This window comes from Pristis pectinata, chromosome 5 (genome assembly GCF_009764475.1).
Source record: "Pristis pectinata isolate sPriPec2 chromosome 5, sPriPec2.1.pri, whole genome shotgun sequence".
Taxonomy (NCBI): Eukaryota; Metazoa; Chordata; class Chondrichthyes; order Rhinopristiformes; family Pristidae; genus Pristis; species Pristis pectinata.
The window spans coordinates 29,385,608-29,403,568 of NC_067409.1; the positions used below are offsets into that span (position 1 = coordinate 29,385,608).

At 39.2% G+C, this 17,961-nt stretch overlaps 1 protein-coding gene across 3 annotated transcripts in view; it reads right to left on the reverse strand.

The window, feature by feature from the left end:
* Positions 1-17,961, reverse strand: part of apbb1ip (amyloid beta (A4) precursor protein-binding, family B, member 1 interacting protein) — a 104,155-nt gene that overhangs the window by 17,462 nt on the left and 68,732 nt on the right. For all 3 annotated transcript variants that reach the window (XM_052016203.1, XM_052016202.1, XM_052016204.1), the window contains exons 7-8: positions 10,482-10,603; positions 6,379-6,450 (exon numbers count right to left, since the gene is read on the reverse strand). In XM_052016203.1, the coding sequence (XP_051872163.1) occupies positions 6,379-6,450; positions 10,482-10,603 (194 nt within the window). The remainder of the gene's footprint in view (positions 1-6,378; positions 6,451-10,481; positions 10,604-17,961) is intronic.

The window sequence follows — 17,961 nt, forward strand, 5'->3', positions numbered from 1 at the left end:
GTTCAAAAAAAGCTTTTAGCCTTTTACACAATTTGTGTATTATACTTAATCCATATTACACAAATTAGACATTCTGAAAATGTAATGATACTAAATAATAACTATAAATAAATTGATTTCAATGTTTTGAGAATGGTGGCTTTTCATATCTCATATTTTAAAAATTGGACATTTGGGATATCTTAGAACTTTGTCAATTTAGTCTGTTCTTCCATAAATCAGCCTTACATTAGAACTTAAAAGATAAGAGTAGGAGTAAGTGTTGTAGTCTCACAAGCCAGCTATGCTACTCAATTGATTATAGCTGATTAGATCTTGATCTCAGCTTCCCTTTCCTATCTGTTCCTCCATAGTCCAAAATTCTATCTTTCTCAGCCTTGAGTATATTTAATACTCCTGCTGGACCTTGTGCTATTAATATCAGATCCACCTGTTAAGCAATATTCAGTACATCTATTTGTTGCATGCAAGGCGAGATCTGACATAATTAAATTGAGTCAGAATGTTCGGAAAATTGAACATTAAAAGTCTGCTGTTCATTCTGAATTGTGCAGTGTTGTCTGTTGCATTGAGTCTGGCTGAATAAACCTGTCATCTTCCCTTAAGAATGAGGGTTACTTGAACAGTGAGAATCGATGAGATCTCGGGAGGATTCTCAACTGTCTGAGTAGATTAAGGGAACAGTGAAATCCATTAACATATACTTTCTCAGTAAGGATAAACTTGGTACTTGTGGCAAGTTTCAGAATCTTCAACCAATACTGGGATTTAGAGAAAGGGGTTAATTGATCTAATAGAAACTGGGTTGTCAGAACTACCTATTGAATGTTCATTGACCTGAAATGTTAACTCTGCTTCTCCCTATACATATGCTGTCTGACCTTCTGAGTCTTTCCAGCATACTCTGTTTTTATTTCAGGTTTCCAGCAATTGTAGTACTTTGCTTTTATAGTGTGCGAAATACCTGTCACTTAATTTCCCAACTTTGTTACAGCTTAAAAACTAATCTTATTTCAACGATCACAGTAACGGATTTGTTATAAGCTGCCACTACAAGAAAAGTCCTCTTCAACCTTGTGACTGGCTAAGTTTTTATTGCACAAACCAACGATAGTAAGATTAGGGAATTGTGGTTAACAGAAGATGTTGAAGGTTTCATCAGTCAAAAGAAGGAAGTGCATGTCAGGTAAAGGTAATTGATATCAGATAAGATAAGATCTTTATTAGTCACATGTACATCGAAACACACAGTGAAATACATCTTTTGCGTAGTGATTTTTGGGGGGCAGCCTGCAAGTGTCGCCACGCTTCCGGCACCAACATAGCATGCCCATAACTTCCTAACCTGTACATCTTTTGGAATGTGGGAGGAAACCGGAGCACCCAGAGGAAGCCCACACAGACACAGGGAGAATGTACAAACTCCTTACAGACAGCGGCCGGATTTGAACCCGGGTCGCTGGCGCTGTAAAGCATCGTGCTAACGACTATGCTACCGTGCCGTCAACTGAGTCCTTCAGGGTTTATAGGGGATATAGGAGAGAATTTAACAAAGAAAAAAAAGGGCCCTGAAATAACCTTGGCAACTAAGATTATGGAGAATCCTAAGACCTTTTGTTAGTAGATTTGAAGCAAAAGGTAGCTAAGGAAAGAGCTGGTCCCCCTCAGGACCAGACAGGTAATCTATGTGTGGAGCCAGGGGATACGAGTGGTGTCCTAAATTAATACTTCTCATTGATATTCACCAGGGAGAGGGACGTAGAGGCTGGAGAGTTAGGGAGGGGTACACTGATATTCTGGAGCACATCTGTGTCAGGAGGGAGGAAGTATTAGAAATGTTGGAGCACAGTAGGGTGGATAAATCCTCAGGCCCTGACAGGATCTATCCCTGGATGTTATGGGAAACAAGGGAAGAGATTGCTGGGGCTCACAGAGATTTTTGCAAGTTTTGTAAGCCATGGGTGAGGTACCAGAAGACCTGGAGGATAGCCAATGATGTCCCCTTTTTCAAAAGGGGTAGTAGGCCTTACATCAGTGGTAGGGAAGTTGTTGGAGAAGATTCTGAAGGACAGGATTTGCATTCACTTGGAAAGGCAGGGATTGATAGGAGGAGCCAGCAAAATCTTGTGCAGGGGAGATCATGTCTCACAAATCTAATTAAGTTTTTTGTGGGGATATCTAAGAAAATTGATGAAGGTAGAGCACAGATGTAGTTTACATGGATCCGGATTTCAATAAGACCTTTGACAAGGTCCCCTTTAGGCTGGTACAGAAGGTTAAGCCACAAGGGATTCGAGGTACGTTGGCAAACTGGATACAAAATTGGCTTGGTGATAGGAGGCAGGAGGTAGCAGTGGAAGGATGCTTTTCTCACTGGATGTCTGGAACAAGTGGTGTACTGCAGGAATTGGTGCTGGGACCTTTGTTCTTTGTATTATATATATCTAAAGGTAGTATAGTGGTTAGCATAATGCTATTACAGCGCTAGCGACCCGGGTACAATTCTGGCTGCTGTCTGTAAGGAGTTTGTATGTTCCCCCCATGTCTGTGTGGGTTTCCTCTGGGTGCTCCGGTTTCCTCCCACGTTCCAAAGATGTACGGGTTAGGAAGTTGTGGCATGTTCTGCTGGCACTGGAAGCGTGGCAATACTTGCGGGCTGCCCCCAGAACACAGTTCGCAAAAGATGCAGTTCACTGCGTGTTTCGATGTACATGTGACTAATAAAAATATCCTATCTTGTCTTAAATGACTTGAATGAGATTGTAGGTGGTAGGAATAATAAGTTTGCAGACAGTACAAAAATTGGTAGAGTTGTAGAAAGTGAAGAAAGTTGTCTAAAGATACAGTGGTGCATAGATGAGCTGGAAAGTTGGGTGAAGCAGTGGCAAGTGGAATTTAATCTAGATAGTGTGAGGTAATGCACTTTGGGAAGTCACATTCTGGTAGGACATATAGAGGAGGGCAGGGACCTTAGGAGTATTGATCTACAATGGGGTGCAAGTCCATAGCTCGCTGAAAGTGGCAACACAGGTGGATAGACTAGCAAAGAAGGCATTTGGTTTGCTTGCCTTCATAAGTCAAGGCATTGAGCGTAAGAGTTGGGATGTCATATTTGCTGTGGTGCAAAACATTGGTTAGGTAACACTTGGAATATTGTGGACAGTTCTGGTTGGTGCACTATGGGAAGGATGTGATAGCAATAAAGAGAATGCAGAAGAGATCTTCCAAGATGTTGCCAGGAATGGAGGGCTGTAGTTATAAGGAGAGATTGGATAGGCTGGGTTAATTCTCACTGGAACATAGGAGGCTGAGGGGTGACTTTATAGAGGTTTATAAAATTATGAGGGGCATTGATAGTCTTTTCCCCAGGGTAGGGGAGTCTAAAACTAGAGGGCACAGGTTTAAGGTGAGAGGGGAATAATCTAAAGGAGATCTGAGGGGTGAGTTTTTCACATGAAGTGTCATGGTTATCTGGAACAAGATGCCTGAAGATCTGGTGGAGGCAGGTACAATAACAATGTTTAAAAGGCATTTAGACAGGTAGGAAAGGCATAGAGGGATATGGGCCTAATGCAGGCAAATGGAATTAGCCTAGATAGGCATCAAGATTGGCAGGGACGAAGTTGGACAAAAGGCCCAGTTTCTGTGCTGTATGATTCTATGATTCAAAGCAATTCACTTTTCATTCAGAATTCAGAACTGGCTTGCCTGTAGAAAGCAGAGCGTTGTGGTGGAGGGAGTGCATTCAGATTGGAGGGCTGTGACTAGCAGTGTCCCACAAGGATCGGTCCTGGGACCTCTGCTTTTTGTGATTTTTATTAATGACTTGGATGAGGGGGTAGAAGGGTGGGTTGGCAAATTTGCAGATGACACAAAGGTTGGTAGTGTTGTGGATAGCGTGGAGGATTGTCGAAGATTGCAGAGGGATATTGATAGGATGCAGAGCTGGGCTGAGAAGTGGTAGATGGAGTTGAATCCAGAGAAGTGTGAGGTGGTACACTTTGGAAGGACAAACTCCAAGGCAGAGTATAAAGTTAATGGCAGGATTCTGGGTGGTGTGGAGGAGCAGAGGGATCTGGGGGTCCATATCCACATTTCCCTGAAAGTTGCCTCACAGGTGGATAGGATAGTTAAGAAAGCTTATGGGATGTTCACTTTCATAAGTTGAGGGATCGAGTTTAAGAGCCACGAGGTAATGATGCAGCTCTATAAAACTCGGGTTAGACCACACTTAGAGTACTGTGTCCATTTCTGGTTGCCTCATTATAGGAAAGATGTGGAAGTGTTGGAAAGGGTGCAGAGGAGATTTACCAGGATGCTGCCTGGTTTAGAGAGTATGCATTATGAGGAGAGACTAAGGGAGCTAGGGCTTTACTCTCGAGAGAAGGAGGATGAGAGGAGACATGATAGAGGTGTACAAAATATTAAGAGGAATAGATAGAGTGGACAGCCAGTGCCTCTTTCCCAGGGCACCAATGCTCAATACAAGAGGGCATGGCTTTAAAGTAATGGGTGGGAAGTTCAAGGGAGATATCAGAGGAAGGTTTTTTACCCAGAGAGTGGTTGGGGCATGGAATGCGCTGTCTGGGGTGGTGGTGGAGGCAGGTACATCGGTCAAATTCAAGAGATTACTAGATAAGCATATGGAGGAATTTAAAATAGAGGGATATGTGGGAGGAAGGGGTTAGATAGTCTTAGGCGAGGTTTAAATGTTGGCACAATATTGTGGGCTGAAGGGCCTGTATTGTGCTGTACTGTTCTATGTTCTAAATATATTAAAATGTCTACAGAATTCAGAAAGTTGTGGCAAGGAGACAAAGGCTTGTTGGCTGATATTACAAATACCAGAACCTAATTGCAATTATGGTAAAAGTGAAGATAAGTGACTGTAAGTATGTAGAAAAAACAGTTGTTTTCTTGGAAGGTATAAATGGCATTTAGCAAGGTTGAAGAGGACTGTAAGTGGTGTGTCTCCATTATAAGTGTATTTTTATTGCTTAGATCACCACTACTTGTACATTATTACAATCCATCACACATCACTTACATTGCGTACGTTATTTGGAAGTATGAAAACAATAAATTATTTGGAAGGTAATTGATGAAAGCAGTGCAATCTTCTCATGACAATCACTCAAAAGAGATCTCTTCACTTGAGGACTGCCTGTGGTTTGACTGCCAATTAATCTACATTCTGTTTAATGGTTCAAATTATACAGTATCTTATACAGAGTTCAACAGTATGTCAATATTTCCATACAAGCCTGTGCTTCTGCTGGTTACTTTTCTGACTGTTATCCATCTTCCTATTCCTCAACCATTATGAGTCTATGAACAGGTGGTATTGAAGCTAGGTTTACCAGGGTTGACAAAGACAAGAGTGACAATTTTAAAAAGCCCAAATCTGAAAGTGCTAGAAACACGTAATAGATTTGTCAACATCTAAAAAGGTGAATGATAGGTTGATGCTTTGTTTCTATGCCTGAAATATTGCTCTATTCATTACTGACAGCATCTGAATCCCCAAACAGTGTCATCTCTACTAATATTCAACCTGTTTGTGAGGAAATTCTAGGGTATTTTGAACATCAACACACTGGAAGCTTGAGCTCTATATCTCGTGACTGCTGTGAAGCAACATGTTTGTACTCCTCTGTGTTATGCTGCTCCTTTTTTTCATTTTAGTGTGGTCATGTTGATTTCTCAACAGGGTAATAAAAATAGTGAGGAGAGAAAATATTTATTCTAATTGCATTTCTGAATATTTTTCTCACTGTGAAAACATCCCTTTGGTCTAATATGAAATGGACCCAGCAGCATTTGAATCAAACAGATAGCAGAGGTTTTTCCTTGCTCGGTCTTTGCTTATCACTGATATGGTGTTCAGGGCTTTATCGTTGTTGAGGGCTTCTGTGTTCTATTATTACTTGACTGCAGTCATATCTTTAAACTAATCTTTAAATTGCAAACAGTTGTTTTTGTCCCAATGCTAAAAATTGTGATAGATATTGCAGCTTGAAAAAACTGATCCCTCTGCATTGTTATCAAAATTATATCATAAAATCAAACAGCATAGAAAGAGCCATCCAATCATCCTGTTCCTCTTGTTTTTCCTTATAGTCCTTTTTTTTAAAATTCCTTTTCAATATTTAATCAATTCCTTCTTCAAAGTTACTTCTGAATGTGCATCCAAAGCTCTTGCAGGCAGTGCATTCTAGATTAAACAAATACATTTTCAATTGTGCTTGGGCTTCATAGCTATTAACAATTAATCTTTGTTTCTCTCACTGATGCAAATACTTGGTTTGATGCCCTGTAGTATCAATCGAAATGCACAACCAAATTAATGGTTGCTACAGAGGTTAGATATTTACTCACCTCCAGTAAAGCCTCCTTATTTTTCTCCTTCATATTCTTCCCTTCTGTTTTTTTCTTTGCAATGTAGAAATCCTGGACACAAAATACAAAGAAAACATTGTTTTTGAAATGTAAAGGGAAACAATTTATTTTTGAAGGATAAGACTATTATGACCTATGTTTTGAATGTTGACTGCAAAGCTGACTATCAAAGTTATGTTAGGTGACAATTCGTGTCAATATTTTGCTCGGTCATTGCCAGGACCCAATGGCCTGCACCCAAGGGGTTTAGAGTCATAGAGTTATACAGCATAGAAACAGGTCCTTTGGCACAACCTATCCATGCTGACCAAGTAGCCAACCTGAGCTGATCCCATTTGCCTGCATTTGGCCCACATCCCTCTAAACCTTTCCTGTCCATGTAACTGTCTAAATGTTTTGTAAATGTTGTAATTGTACCGGCCTCTACCACTTCCTTTGTCACTCGTTCCACATACCCACCATCCTCTATGTAGGTCTGAAGGAAGTGGTTGCAGGGATAGTGGACTTATTGGTTCAAAGCTTGCTCATTCCTTGGAGAGTATCAGAAGATTGGAAGACAGCCAATGTGACTCCCTTGTCCAAAAAGAGAGGAAGGCAGAAGGTGAGGAACCACAAGTCAAGATACTAGAGGCAATAATTAAAGCAGAAACAACTAATCATTTCAGAAAGCTGAATATAATCAAACCTATTAAACATGATTTTATGAAAGGTAAATCATGTTTGACAAATTTACTTGAATTCTTTGAGGATGTGCCAGGGAGAGTTGATAGAGGGGAACCTGTAAATGTAATATATTTAGATTTCCAAAAGACATTTGACAAGGTGCCACAGAAGAGAGCCCGTGGTATTGGAAGAATATGTTAGCATGGATTGAAAACTGGCTGTAACATAGAAAACAAAGAGTTGGAATAAATGGGTACCTTTCAGGTTGGAGGGATATAACCAGTGGAGTAGCCCAGAGATCAGATCTCGGCCCTCAATGTTTTACTATTTACATTAGTGACCTGGAGGAGGGAACAAAATGTAAAGTTTCCAAGTTTGCCAATAATATGAAAATAAGTGGAAGGGATGGTTGTGATGAGGAATTGTGAGTGTGCAACGCGATATATATAGATTGAGTGATTGGGCAAAAACCTGGCAAATGGAATTTAATGTGAACCCAGAGCTGCCCTCACATTCCAGCTCACAATCTCATACAATGCCACCCAGAACAGTAGAGTCTTAATTCCATTAGTCCAACTGGCGCTACATGTTCCAAACCAGTCTAACACTCTCATATAGTGTCAGGAGGAAAGTTACATTATGTATCAATAGTACAATATTTGCTTAAAAGGTCATGTTCTAATGTATATTAGAACAGAGACAGAGTAGTAGGACATTCTTCCCTTTTACAGAGGTGTCAAAAACTGGAAGATGTGGATTTAGAAGAAGGAGTAAGAGGTTTGAGGCATACCGAGGGAGCATTTTTCCACACAGAAGGTGCTTGGAACCTGAACCACACTGCCTGAGTGGATGGTGGAAGCAGGCAGTCTCACAACACTTAAGAATTATCCAGATGAACAGCAGAATTGCCAAGGCATAGAAAGCTATGAATCAAGTGTTGGTCAATGGAATTGGTGTAGAATGACAAGTGATGGTCTGCACTTACACGGTTGGCTGAAACACCTGTTACTATGCTGCATGACTCTATAACAATGTGATAATGACCAGGTACTCCATTACATTGGTATTTAATGTGGGTTAAATATTGGCCAGGACACCAGGCATAATCTGCTTTTGAGGAGTAAAGCTTTGGCATGTTTCACATCCATGTGAGAGAACAGGCAATCATCAGTTCAATGTTTCATTTGAAAAATGAGCTGTGGTCTGACTGTGCAACACTCCCTTGGTCCTATACTAGACCATCAGCCTAGGTATTGTGCTTAAATCTCTGGAGTGGTTTTTGGACCTGGAACCATCTAACCCAGAAGGCTGTCAAATGAGATGGAAAATAAGGCTCTGCATAAATGAACTTCTCCAAATTGTGATCAAAATTTTAAAGACACTATATGTGTGTGTGTGTGTGTGTGTGTGTGTGTGTGTGTGTGTGTGTGTGTGTGTGTGAATTCTATCCATCTGGGGTTGATGCAAACTTCAACCAAATGGAAGGAGAGTCTATAAAGCAAGCAAGTAAGTCAGTACATCAAGATGGGAGTGCCGTGTAGATTTCAAATCCTACAAAGTTTACATTGGCCACGATAGACACTTCAGAATTTTGACAGACAACAAAATCCTTTCTCCAGGAGTTACATGTTCCTTCAAGCTCTAAGATTATTAGGCCAATTATACCATAGCATTTTATCTGTCAGTGCTTTAGGCACAGTGCTTTAGCCCTCTAATATATCACTGCCTCTGTGCCTAAGTTCAATGACTTCTATGACGGCACCATTACTGTTGTGCCATTGAATTTAACTCAATGCAACAGTGATGCATTGTTCTGCTGCAGAGACATGGCAATTAGATGCATCCAATTAGAGGATCACTCATTCCCATTTCATTTTATTCCACCTCAAAAAGTGGATCTGAAACACTAAACATATTTTCATTGAAACTTTTCAATGCCATTTTCTCCTGGAGAGTAACTGAGGTTTAATTGCATAAATTACTATCAGCTCTTATGGCAGAGATTCAGTTTCAGTGAGAATCAGTGTGTTCCATATCACCATCTAATCACATAATTTTAATAATGTAAGTGCTGAAAATGTGCAGAAGAGACATTGTAGAAGATCCTAAACAATATACTCATTTCGATATACCATGAGAATTGTTGGAAAGGGAGAAGTTTTAGTTTCAGAATCAGCACGGTAGCGTAGCGGTTAGTATGACGCTATTACAGCGCCAGCAATCAGGGTTCGATTCCCGTCGCTGTCTGTAAGGAGTTTGTACGTTCTCCCGTGTCTGCGTGGGTTTCCTCTGGGTGCTCCGGTTTCCTCCCACATTACAAAGATGTATGGGTAGGTTAATTTGGGTTTAAAATGGGCGGCCCGGACTCATTGGGCCGGAAGGGCCTGTTACCACGCTGTAAATAAAATTTAAAAAAAAATTTAGATAAAAGCCTATGCCCATATAAATAGTAACAAGAAAGCTTCCACTGTGAATTCTGAGATAGAATTCAGACTATATGTATTTTAAGAACCTAAAATTTTTCTTCAAATACATTATAAAACAAGATATAAATAGTTTAAACAATGATAACCTGCATGGATCCATGCTGTGTCTGAATCATTCTGGGATACAAGGAACAGTCCTTGTTTCAATCCAACTCTGGCTCCCTCCACCATTTCTTTTCTCAGTACATGTATATGTGGTGGTCCCTGAACTCGAAACTTTCATCACCCTTCCTGCCAACTTCTGCTCTGCTCTCTCTGTTACATGATCCATCTCTGACTCATCCTGTTCCTTTCTTGATCTCTTTATGAGATATAAATTATTAATTTATATTATTATTGCTTATTAATTAATTATTAATTTATATTATTAGGCCCATTTTGAACATCTCATGTTTCATCAAATAAACCAAGTTAAATTACAGTTAATTTTCATTTTGGATTCCTTGTTAGTCACACGTAAGTTTCAGGTGATGTTCTCCAGTATAAGGGAGCGGGTGAATTGTTTTTAAAATATTAGCCTGTAGCGACTCACCGTCCGAGCAAGTGAACCGGCTCGGCGGTCGGGTCATGCGTCGTCGGAGCGGTGAGGCTCAAGATGGCGTTGAGCCTTCGTCTTCCCCAAGCGACGGGGAGAACCCGCGCGCGGGAAAAGTTTGATGACGTAGCGCATACGTCACTTCCGTTTTCGGTGGGTGGGAACCGTTCCTCTTAAAAGGCCCATGCAAGGCAGGAAAATAAATCAGTTTTTGTTCTGCAGCCCACCGACTAGTGTCTTGCTTTCACATCACGGTTGCAGCCGCTACAAGCCTTGAATTCTCACGTAGCTGATTTAATGCATGGGGTAAAGCTGGTTAATCTTGGCAGTTAAAATGGCTTTTGGAAAATTTTGGCATTCAGCCTTTTAATTGTTTTCTTTTTATGACTTTTGCTCACCTGTGGATTTTTAAAGACAGCATATTTGTCTTTTCGTTCAACAAACATCAGTTTGTTTTCACTGTCACGCATCCAGTGGGACAAGGTTTCCACCAGATTCTCGTGGTCTTCAAGAAATCTCTCTGAATAGAAGGAACAAGGTCAAAGATTAACAAAAAAATCACAGAAAACAATGGGATAAGATACAGTAATTTTCCTCCATCAGAAACTGACCATGTATCTCATTGATATTTGCAGGATATACCATACACCAAGTAGCTAGCAAGATTGTCTATGTAACTGTTGTTGTACTGTGCTTTCTAAAGCGATTTGAAGTGTTTTTAATAAATCTAATCAACAAGTATTTCATTACATCTTTGGTCTTTAATATTTCTTCCATGTCATATATTATTGGGCCAGATCTAGCAGGGTTCCCCATCTGATATTGTTCTTTGTAAAGTCCCCTGGCTTGTATCAGATGTGGAGATTCAATGGGTGGAAGCACCCAAGACCCCAGTGTGTGCTCTAAGCTGTGGCTAGCCCTTAGTTGAAGCAGGGAGGAGGCACTGCATTGAAAGCTTTGAAACCTGCCCTCAGCTTTGCCAGCTGTAAAAACTCTGAAGAGCTTTAAATATCTCTGCCATTCAAAGATTTAAAAACTCTTAAATTGCAGTAAATAATTTCATTCTTTTAAAGTTTTAAGGGTTAATTAATAATACCTAAAAGTATATCAATAATTAAAAGCATTAAATAAAGTAAACTAGTTAGAAAAAGTAACTTATCTCCTTAACTAAGGCCCTGTAATCCTTAATGAAATTAAGCATATTTTAAATCCTGCGAGATTGCCAAGGAACTTTTTCAGCATTTAGCAGCACCTCCATTGAAATCCAGGACATACTGGCATTTAAATGATTTGATGATAACAGTTTGGAACCACCACTATTAGCTTGTGAGATCCATCACGTTGCAATATTTTTCACAGTAATGGCCTAAATATTGTAGTGCACCAATAGGAATGGCTTACAACAGAATAACTGGAGTGTTGCTCATCTGTTCCTCCCCAAGTGCATTGCTACAGGTTTATGTCATCAATGGAGTTTTAGGGTCACACAATTAAGAAGAACCTCAGGGAAATTTGGACGACATTCTAATTAATTTACTCTAAATTAATGATTGCAAAATACAGCACATTTATTTAATGCAGTGATGTAGTTAATCTGCGATGTTTGACAGTGCTCTATAAGCAAGATGATAGAGGCTGATTAACGTAATGCCAGTTGACATTAAATCAATTTTATTGATGTTAAGGTGACAGGAATGTCCTCTGCCTAGCTACAAGTTAGCTGATTCTTCCAGAAGTATTTTGGCAAATTGAATAAAAAGCTTAATTTTTTTTACCCATTATTTTCTAGAATAGTTTTCTCTCTCATGAACCACATTACTCTAGGTAAACAATTCAGTGTTGTAAAATAAAGGGATGAGATTTACTTAACTAATGGGAATGATTGCCAGCAAGATATTAAACATTTCAAGTGGCAATGAGGTAAACATGCCTGAGCTGCAGAAGGTTCATTCCCTCACAATGTAAGTATTAAAACCGTACAATATGTGCACACAACTAATGAATTCCACTATTCGAAACTCCATTTAGAATCAAAAATGTTAATCGTAGGGAAATAAATGGCTCTGGTTGCTTTATGCAACAAGACCAATTGTCTTTTGATTGTCTCTAAGATGATGCTATACAACACCTACAGCAATTCTTACTCCTGGTTCACTTTGTAAAAAGAAAACAGTTTGGAAAAATACAGAGACAGTGTGATCAAGCTCATGGTCAACTTTAATATTAACTTTAAATTTACTTCAAAAGACATTTCAGACACAAAGCAGATCCAATAATTGCAATGCAACTATCACGTCTCAGATTAAGTCTATAAGGTCAAATCTATTTAAGATCAAACATCCTTTGTAAAGGAGAATAATTGTAAATGGGAATCATTTTAAGATTAGATTTCTTACCCTTGTCCCTTTATTCCAATGACTCATTCAGCAGACCTTTGTGTGATTAGGGTCTTTGCAATCTTACATGAAGTCTTTGCCACAATGATCTACTTAAATGCTGGGTGCAATATACCTCAAGTAATACCGGATGGTTTTATTACATTTGAGTATTTGCCACGGTTAGCATAAACTCAGCCTTGCTTGAACAGTACCATAACTACTAGACTTATATTCCCCATGTTAAAAATATATATTTCTGACAAGACTGTTTAGGAAAGTACTATGAAACTTGCCTAATTTGATTATTTTACCTTTTTTGCAAAAAAAAAGGTGATATCCATCTTAATTTACTAAATTGTGCTGCTTCTTCTAATTTCCTTTAACCAGTATTGATCCCTTGGTTACCTTGGTCAGTACTTACCCCAATCCCTATAGAACATGAACCAATTGCTATCAACACATTAGTCAATCTTATCTCCTAACAGTTTTGACTTTAACTAATAACTTTCTGCAAGAAATTTTGGCATGTGCCTTCTGGAAGTCTAGAAATTAACTTTTGTGTATTTACCACTGTCTCCCTATGATGTCACCTCCTCAAGGAAATCAACAAATCATCTTCCCCTTCTGAATTTATATTAACTTTTGTTTTCATACAGATCATCTCTGCGAGTCCATTGAATAATCAATCCCACCATTTTACATGAAATTGAAGTGTCTATTGGTGCTGTAGATGCCTGAGTTTGATTTGTTGCCATTTTAGAATATGTGCACTATATTGGCCTGTTTGGTATCTACTGACACCTCCCCAGGTGTCCAGTAACACTCTCATAATGATTGTTGTTATTCCATAAATCTCTTGAAGCCCACTAGGTCAAAGACTATCTATCTGCAGAGATGTATAGAACAAACCAATTTTTCCACATTCGCTTCTGATACAGCAGTCTTTTGCTTTATGAAGCATTCATGTGTTCCGTCTTTAATACTTCAATTGGAAGCCTTTGCATTGATATTGACATGGTTACATTTCAGACTCAAAGAGTTAAGGCAAGGCTTGTTTGTTTTATTCTAAGGAGCTCTTCAATTTCAAGGAACCGCAAGAAGAGTTAAACAAGTTTCCAAGACAAAATATTTTTCTTGATCCCTCATATCTGTTTGTTTTACTATATACTATTTGTGCAATATTTTTCTTTCTTTAAATGATGCTGTAAGTTATTATTAAGAAAGCAATAAAAGGACAATTAAAAATAATAAATGGATTGGGCAGAATTAACATGGATTTATGAGAGGGAAATCATGTTTGAGTTTCTTGAGGCTATAATGAACAGAAAAGAGAATAGTAGATGGAGTGTTTTTGGAGTATCAGAAGGTCTTGACAGAAGGAGAAGGAGAGAATATATCTGTTTTCCCTGGAGCGGAAGAGGTTAAGAGGTGATATGATTGAAGTATCTAAAATTATGAGGGGTATAGATAGGGTATACTGCAGGAAACTTTGCCTTATATCAGAGGTAGATAAAACTAGAGGATGTAGAGTTAGGATAAGGGGCATGAAATTTAGGGAGAGGCTTTGAGATGGACCTTTTTTACGTGGAGAGTGGTGTGTACTTGGAGTACTCTGCTTGACAGAGTGGTGGTAGCAGAGTTGCTGACAGCATTTAAGAAGTGTCTAGATGAGCACTTGAATCACATCGACATAGAGGGCAATGGGCCAAGTGCTGGAAGATGGAATTAATGCAGATGGGTGCCCAGTGATTGGCATGGATGTGGTGGGCCAAATGCTCTGTTTCCATGCTTGTATGGATCTATGACTGAATCTGTCATAAGGTGGCACAAAAGAAGAGTGCACAATATTGGGAGGTAATATACTTCAATCTGTAATGTTAGCTCAGTTGTTCCTCTCCTTGTTGATGTCGCCCTGACCTGCTGAGTATTTCCAACATTCTCTCTTATTTCAGGTTTCCATCATTTGCAATGTTCTTATACAGTTCCAGCAGTTTTCTTTTTCTCCCTGACCCTCATTCATCTCCTTCTATTTTCCAGTCAGTTCAACTACTGTGAACAAGTTTTCACCACTCACTCACACCCATTTCCACCACCACCACTGCAGTATGGTGCAGTATCTCTTGGTCCCCACCCTGTCACTGACACTCTCTTTGTTCTCCCCATCCTCCTCCTCTGCAATTTAAAATGCGCTTGTTTTCTAACTCTTCCTAGTTCTAATGTAAGGTCATCGACTTGAAACATTAACACTTCACAATGAAGCCTGACCTTCTGAGTATTTCCAGCATTTTCTGTTTTTATTTCAGATTTTCAGCACTTGTAGCTTTTTGATTTTCAATTGTGATTCTAAGAACAAACATAAGGACATAAAATTAGGAGCAGAATTAGGCCACTCAACCCCTCAATCCTGCTCTGTCATTTAACCTCAATTTTGCATTTACATCTGCCTGTGGTAAGTTTTCACTCCCTTGCCTATCAAATACATATCTGCATCTTAAAACTAACTTGTTTTCTTTCTTTCTCAGTTCTGACGAAGGGTCTTTGACAAACTTTAACTCAGTTTCTCTTTCCATGTTGTTGCCTGACCTGCTTCCGCTATACTTTGAGAAAGAGGTTCCAAAGATTTAAAGACTAAGAGAAAAAAAATTCACCTCATCTCTGTATGAAATGGACCTCCCCTTAGTTTAATACAGTTCTAGATTCTCCCATGAAGAAAATTCCTTTCCACACCTTTTTCAAGACCGTTCAAGATTTTTACATTCCACTGAACCTCTCACTTCTCTAAACTCCAGTGGACGCAAGCCTGTACAACCTACCCATTCCAGGTATTAGTCCAGTAAACCTTCTCATGAGCTTCCATCTCATTACCATTATTCAGTAAGGAGACCAATACTGTGCACAGTACTCCACATATATTCATACCAGTGCTCCATATAACTGAACTTCAGGGTGAGGCTGCCTTTAACTGGCATTTGTAAATGTAAGTAACAGGGGAAATACTCATTAGCAACCATCAGACTGCTGATACGCTCAAACTTCTTTTTCCAACAAAGCATCTATGTTGTGCTAATGATCGGACATTGAACATTTCTATATCAAACAGGATGGAGATACTACAATCAAAATGGAAGCTTGTGTCAATCAAATTTCATGGGTGTGATTTTTCATTTATAGGTATAGAGGCCTCTGAGAGAGATGGGCAGCTTGCAAGGAGCTATGGACAGAATAGTGATCACCATGGTGAGTTCTATCTAAAATAGTATAGAGTTAAAGAATACAGTGTAGCCCTGCGTTACGAAGGGGCTGCGTTCCCAGAAAACAGTTCATGTCATGGTTTTCCATAATGCAAACCCTCCTTTCCCATTGAATCCCATGTTATAAGTGAACATGTGTTCCTACGGGAAGTTTTTCTCTCAATAATGCCCCCGAGGGTGCCCTGTCTACAGGCAAGGGAATTCTGATTGTATCGTAGGCAGAAGAGAAAGGGTTGTTGTTTTAACTGGAAATGGACATTACATTGTTTGATAAAGTATTGTTGTACAAGTATCAATAGAAGAGATTGCCTTGTGAATTTCCAAAGTAAATCCCTTAAGTGTCCTCCCACTGTGAACCAGCAGCCTGTGATCATAGTCCTTGGAAAACTAGTTTAGTTTTCTGTATACAGTTTGTGTTTATTTTTTTCATATAAATTCCATAAGAGTGAATTGTTATTCATCTCAATATTTTTGGTAGTGATTTTTGAATTCAGTAAGTTTAGAGTTAATAGATAGCTTGCAAGGGAACTACATACCTATAGAGAGAGTGAGGGATGTCAGAGGTTACAATTAAGGTCTAAAGCCAATATTTTGGACAAAGGTCTGCTGGTGGTCAGTTGATCCAATGCGTCAGATTATCACAAAGGAGCACACAGTCTATGCATATTTACATGATTTAGAATACACAGGAATTTCAGGTCAAAAGTGTCTGTAGCTAATGGTTAATTAGTCTTTATTAAAGGTCTTAAGACTCCTCTGTTTGACTTACTTCTTACTCACATGGATTAATCAGCAGAGGAAGAAATACTACAATCACATTTAAGAAGTACCTAGACAAAGCATAGAAGGCTACAGGATTAGTTTAGATGGGTACTTGCTAGCCAACATGGACATAGTGGGCTAAAAGGCCTGTTTCTGTGCAGTATGGCTCTAGGACTCTAAATATCTGTGGAAACAAAATCATTTTTCTATTGGTCTGATATTAAATAAAATTGTCAATTAGTTCAATGAATTAATCCAAAACAAAAATACTCTTGCATTTATTCATATGTCCTACTGCTGTTGTTAAATGTAACTGAAGTGAGCAGTGTGATATAAGTACTTTGTTTCCTAAAGTTAACTTGATAACACAATTTCTCTTACCATTTTGTGAGACAATTGGCCAGTCTCACTATGGTTGACAGTGTACCCTAATCAAACATTTGGTCATGTTTACATGCTTATGGCCAGCACAAGAGGAACAGTCTCCACGTGATCTCCATCTGTGCGGATAATGGCGCCCACTCCTGACCTCTGCTATTTTCAAGCTATTCATTTGGGTTTATCGGGGGAAGGATTAAGTCTGTAATTTGCATGCATTTATCATCATGCATGCAAAGTGGTGTTTTAAAAGCCAAGCTGAAAAATAACCACATACAAGTTCCCTCTGTTGTTTGTGACTGTTTCTGCTATCCGTCTGTCGGAACATTACAACACCTATTTTGAAAGTTCCACCGTTGTTCAACAGCTTCGGTGATGCAAGCTTCCTGCTTTAATATCACTAATGCACTAATGTAGATTGGTAAATGGTTACAAAACATATCCAAGGTCTTTTCATAAACTTTGCACCGCTGAATAAATTTGACAAAATTGAGAGGATAGAGCAGGGAAACATCTGTACAATTATTTCTAGGTTTCTGCAATTTGTTTGCTTTGTTAATGAGACATGCATTATAGTTTTATCAATGAGATATGCATCATGAATTTCTGTTGTTTTTCAAGTGCTCTAACTCTTATTGTATGTTCAGAATGATTGAGCAGCCAGTATGGACTAATTGGTGGGCAAGCCTTAGTTTGTCATTGATGGAGAAGGAGGAGTGCACAGAGTGGATTTAAGTCTTTCTGTGTCCACATCCTTCCATTCAGCCAGAGGGGAGCTATGAAACATCACTCAAGGAGCTTGCATTGATTTGAGAAGCTCTTTTCTGCAAGGCATCGATCTTCATCAAACATACTGTGAGCTACACAAAGTGGAGAAAAAAATCATTCAATTCCACAAGCTTGCAGGCTTCGCTTAGTTGCAGGTAACTATCCACTGCATCCGTGTGGCTCTGAAAACCTCAGTATATGAAAATGTAATATAAAAATAGGAGCAAGAGTACACCATCAAGCTCTTTGAGCCAACACTAGCGTTCACCAGGATCATAATTAGAAGCAGGAGTAGGTCATCTGGCCTGTCGAGCCTGCTCGGCCATTCAATAAGATCATAG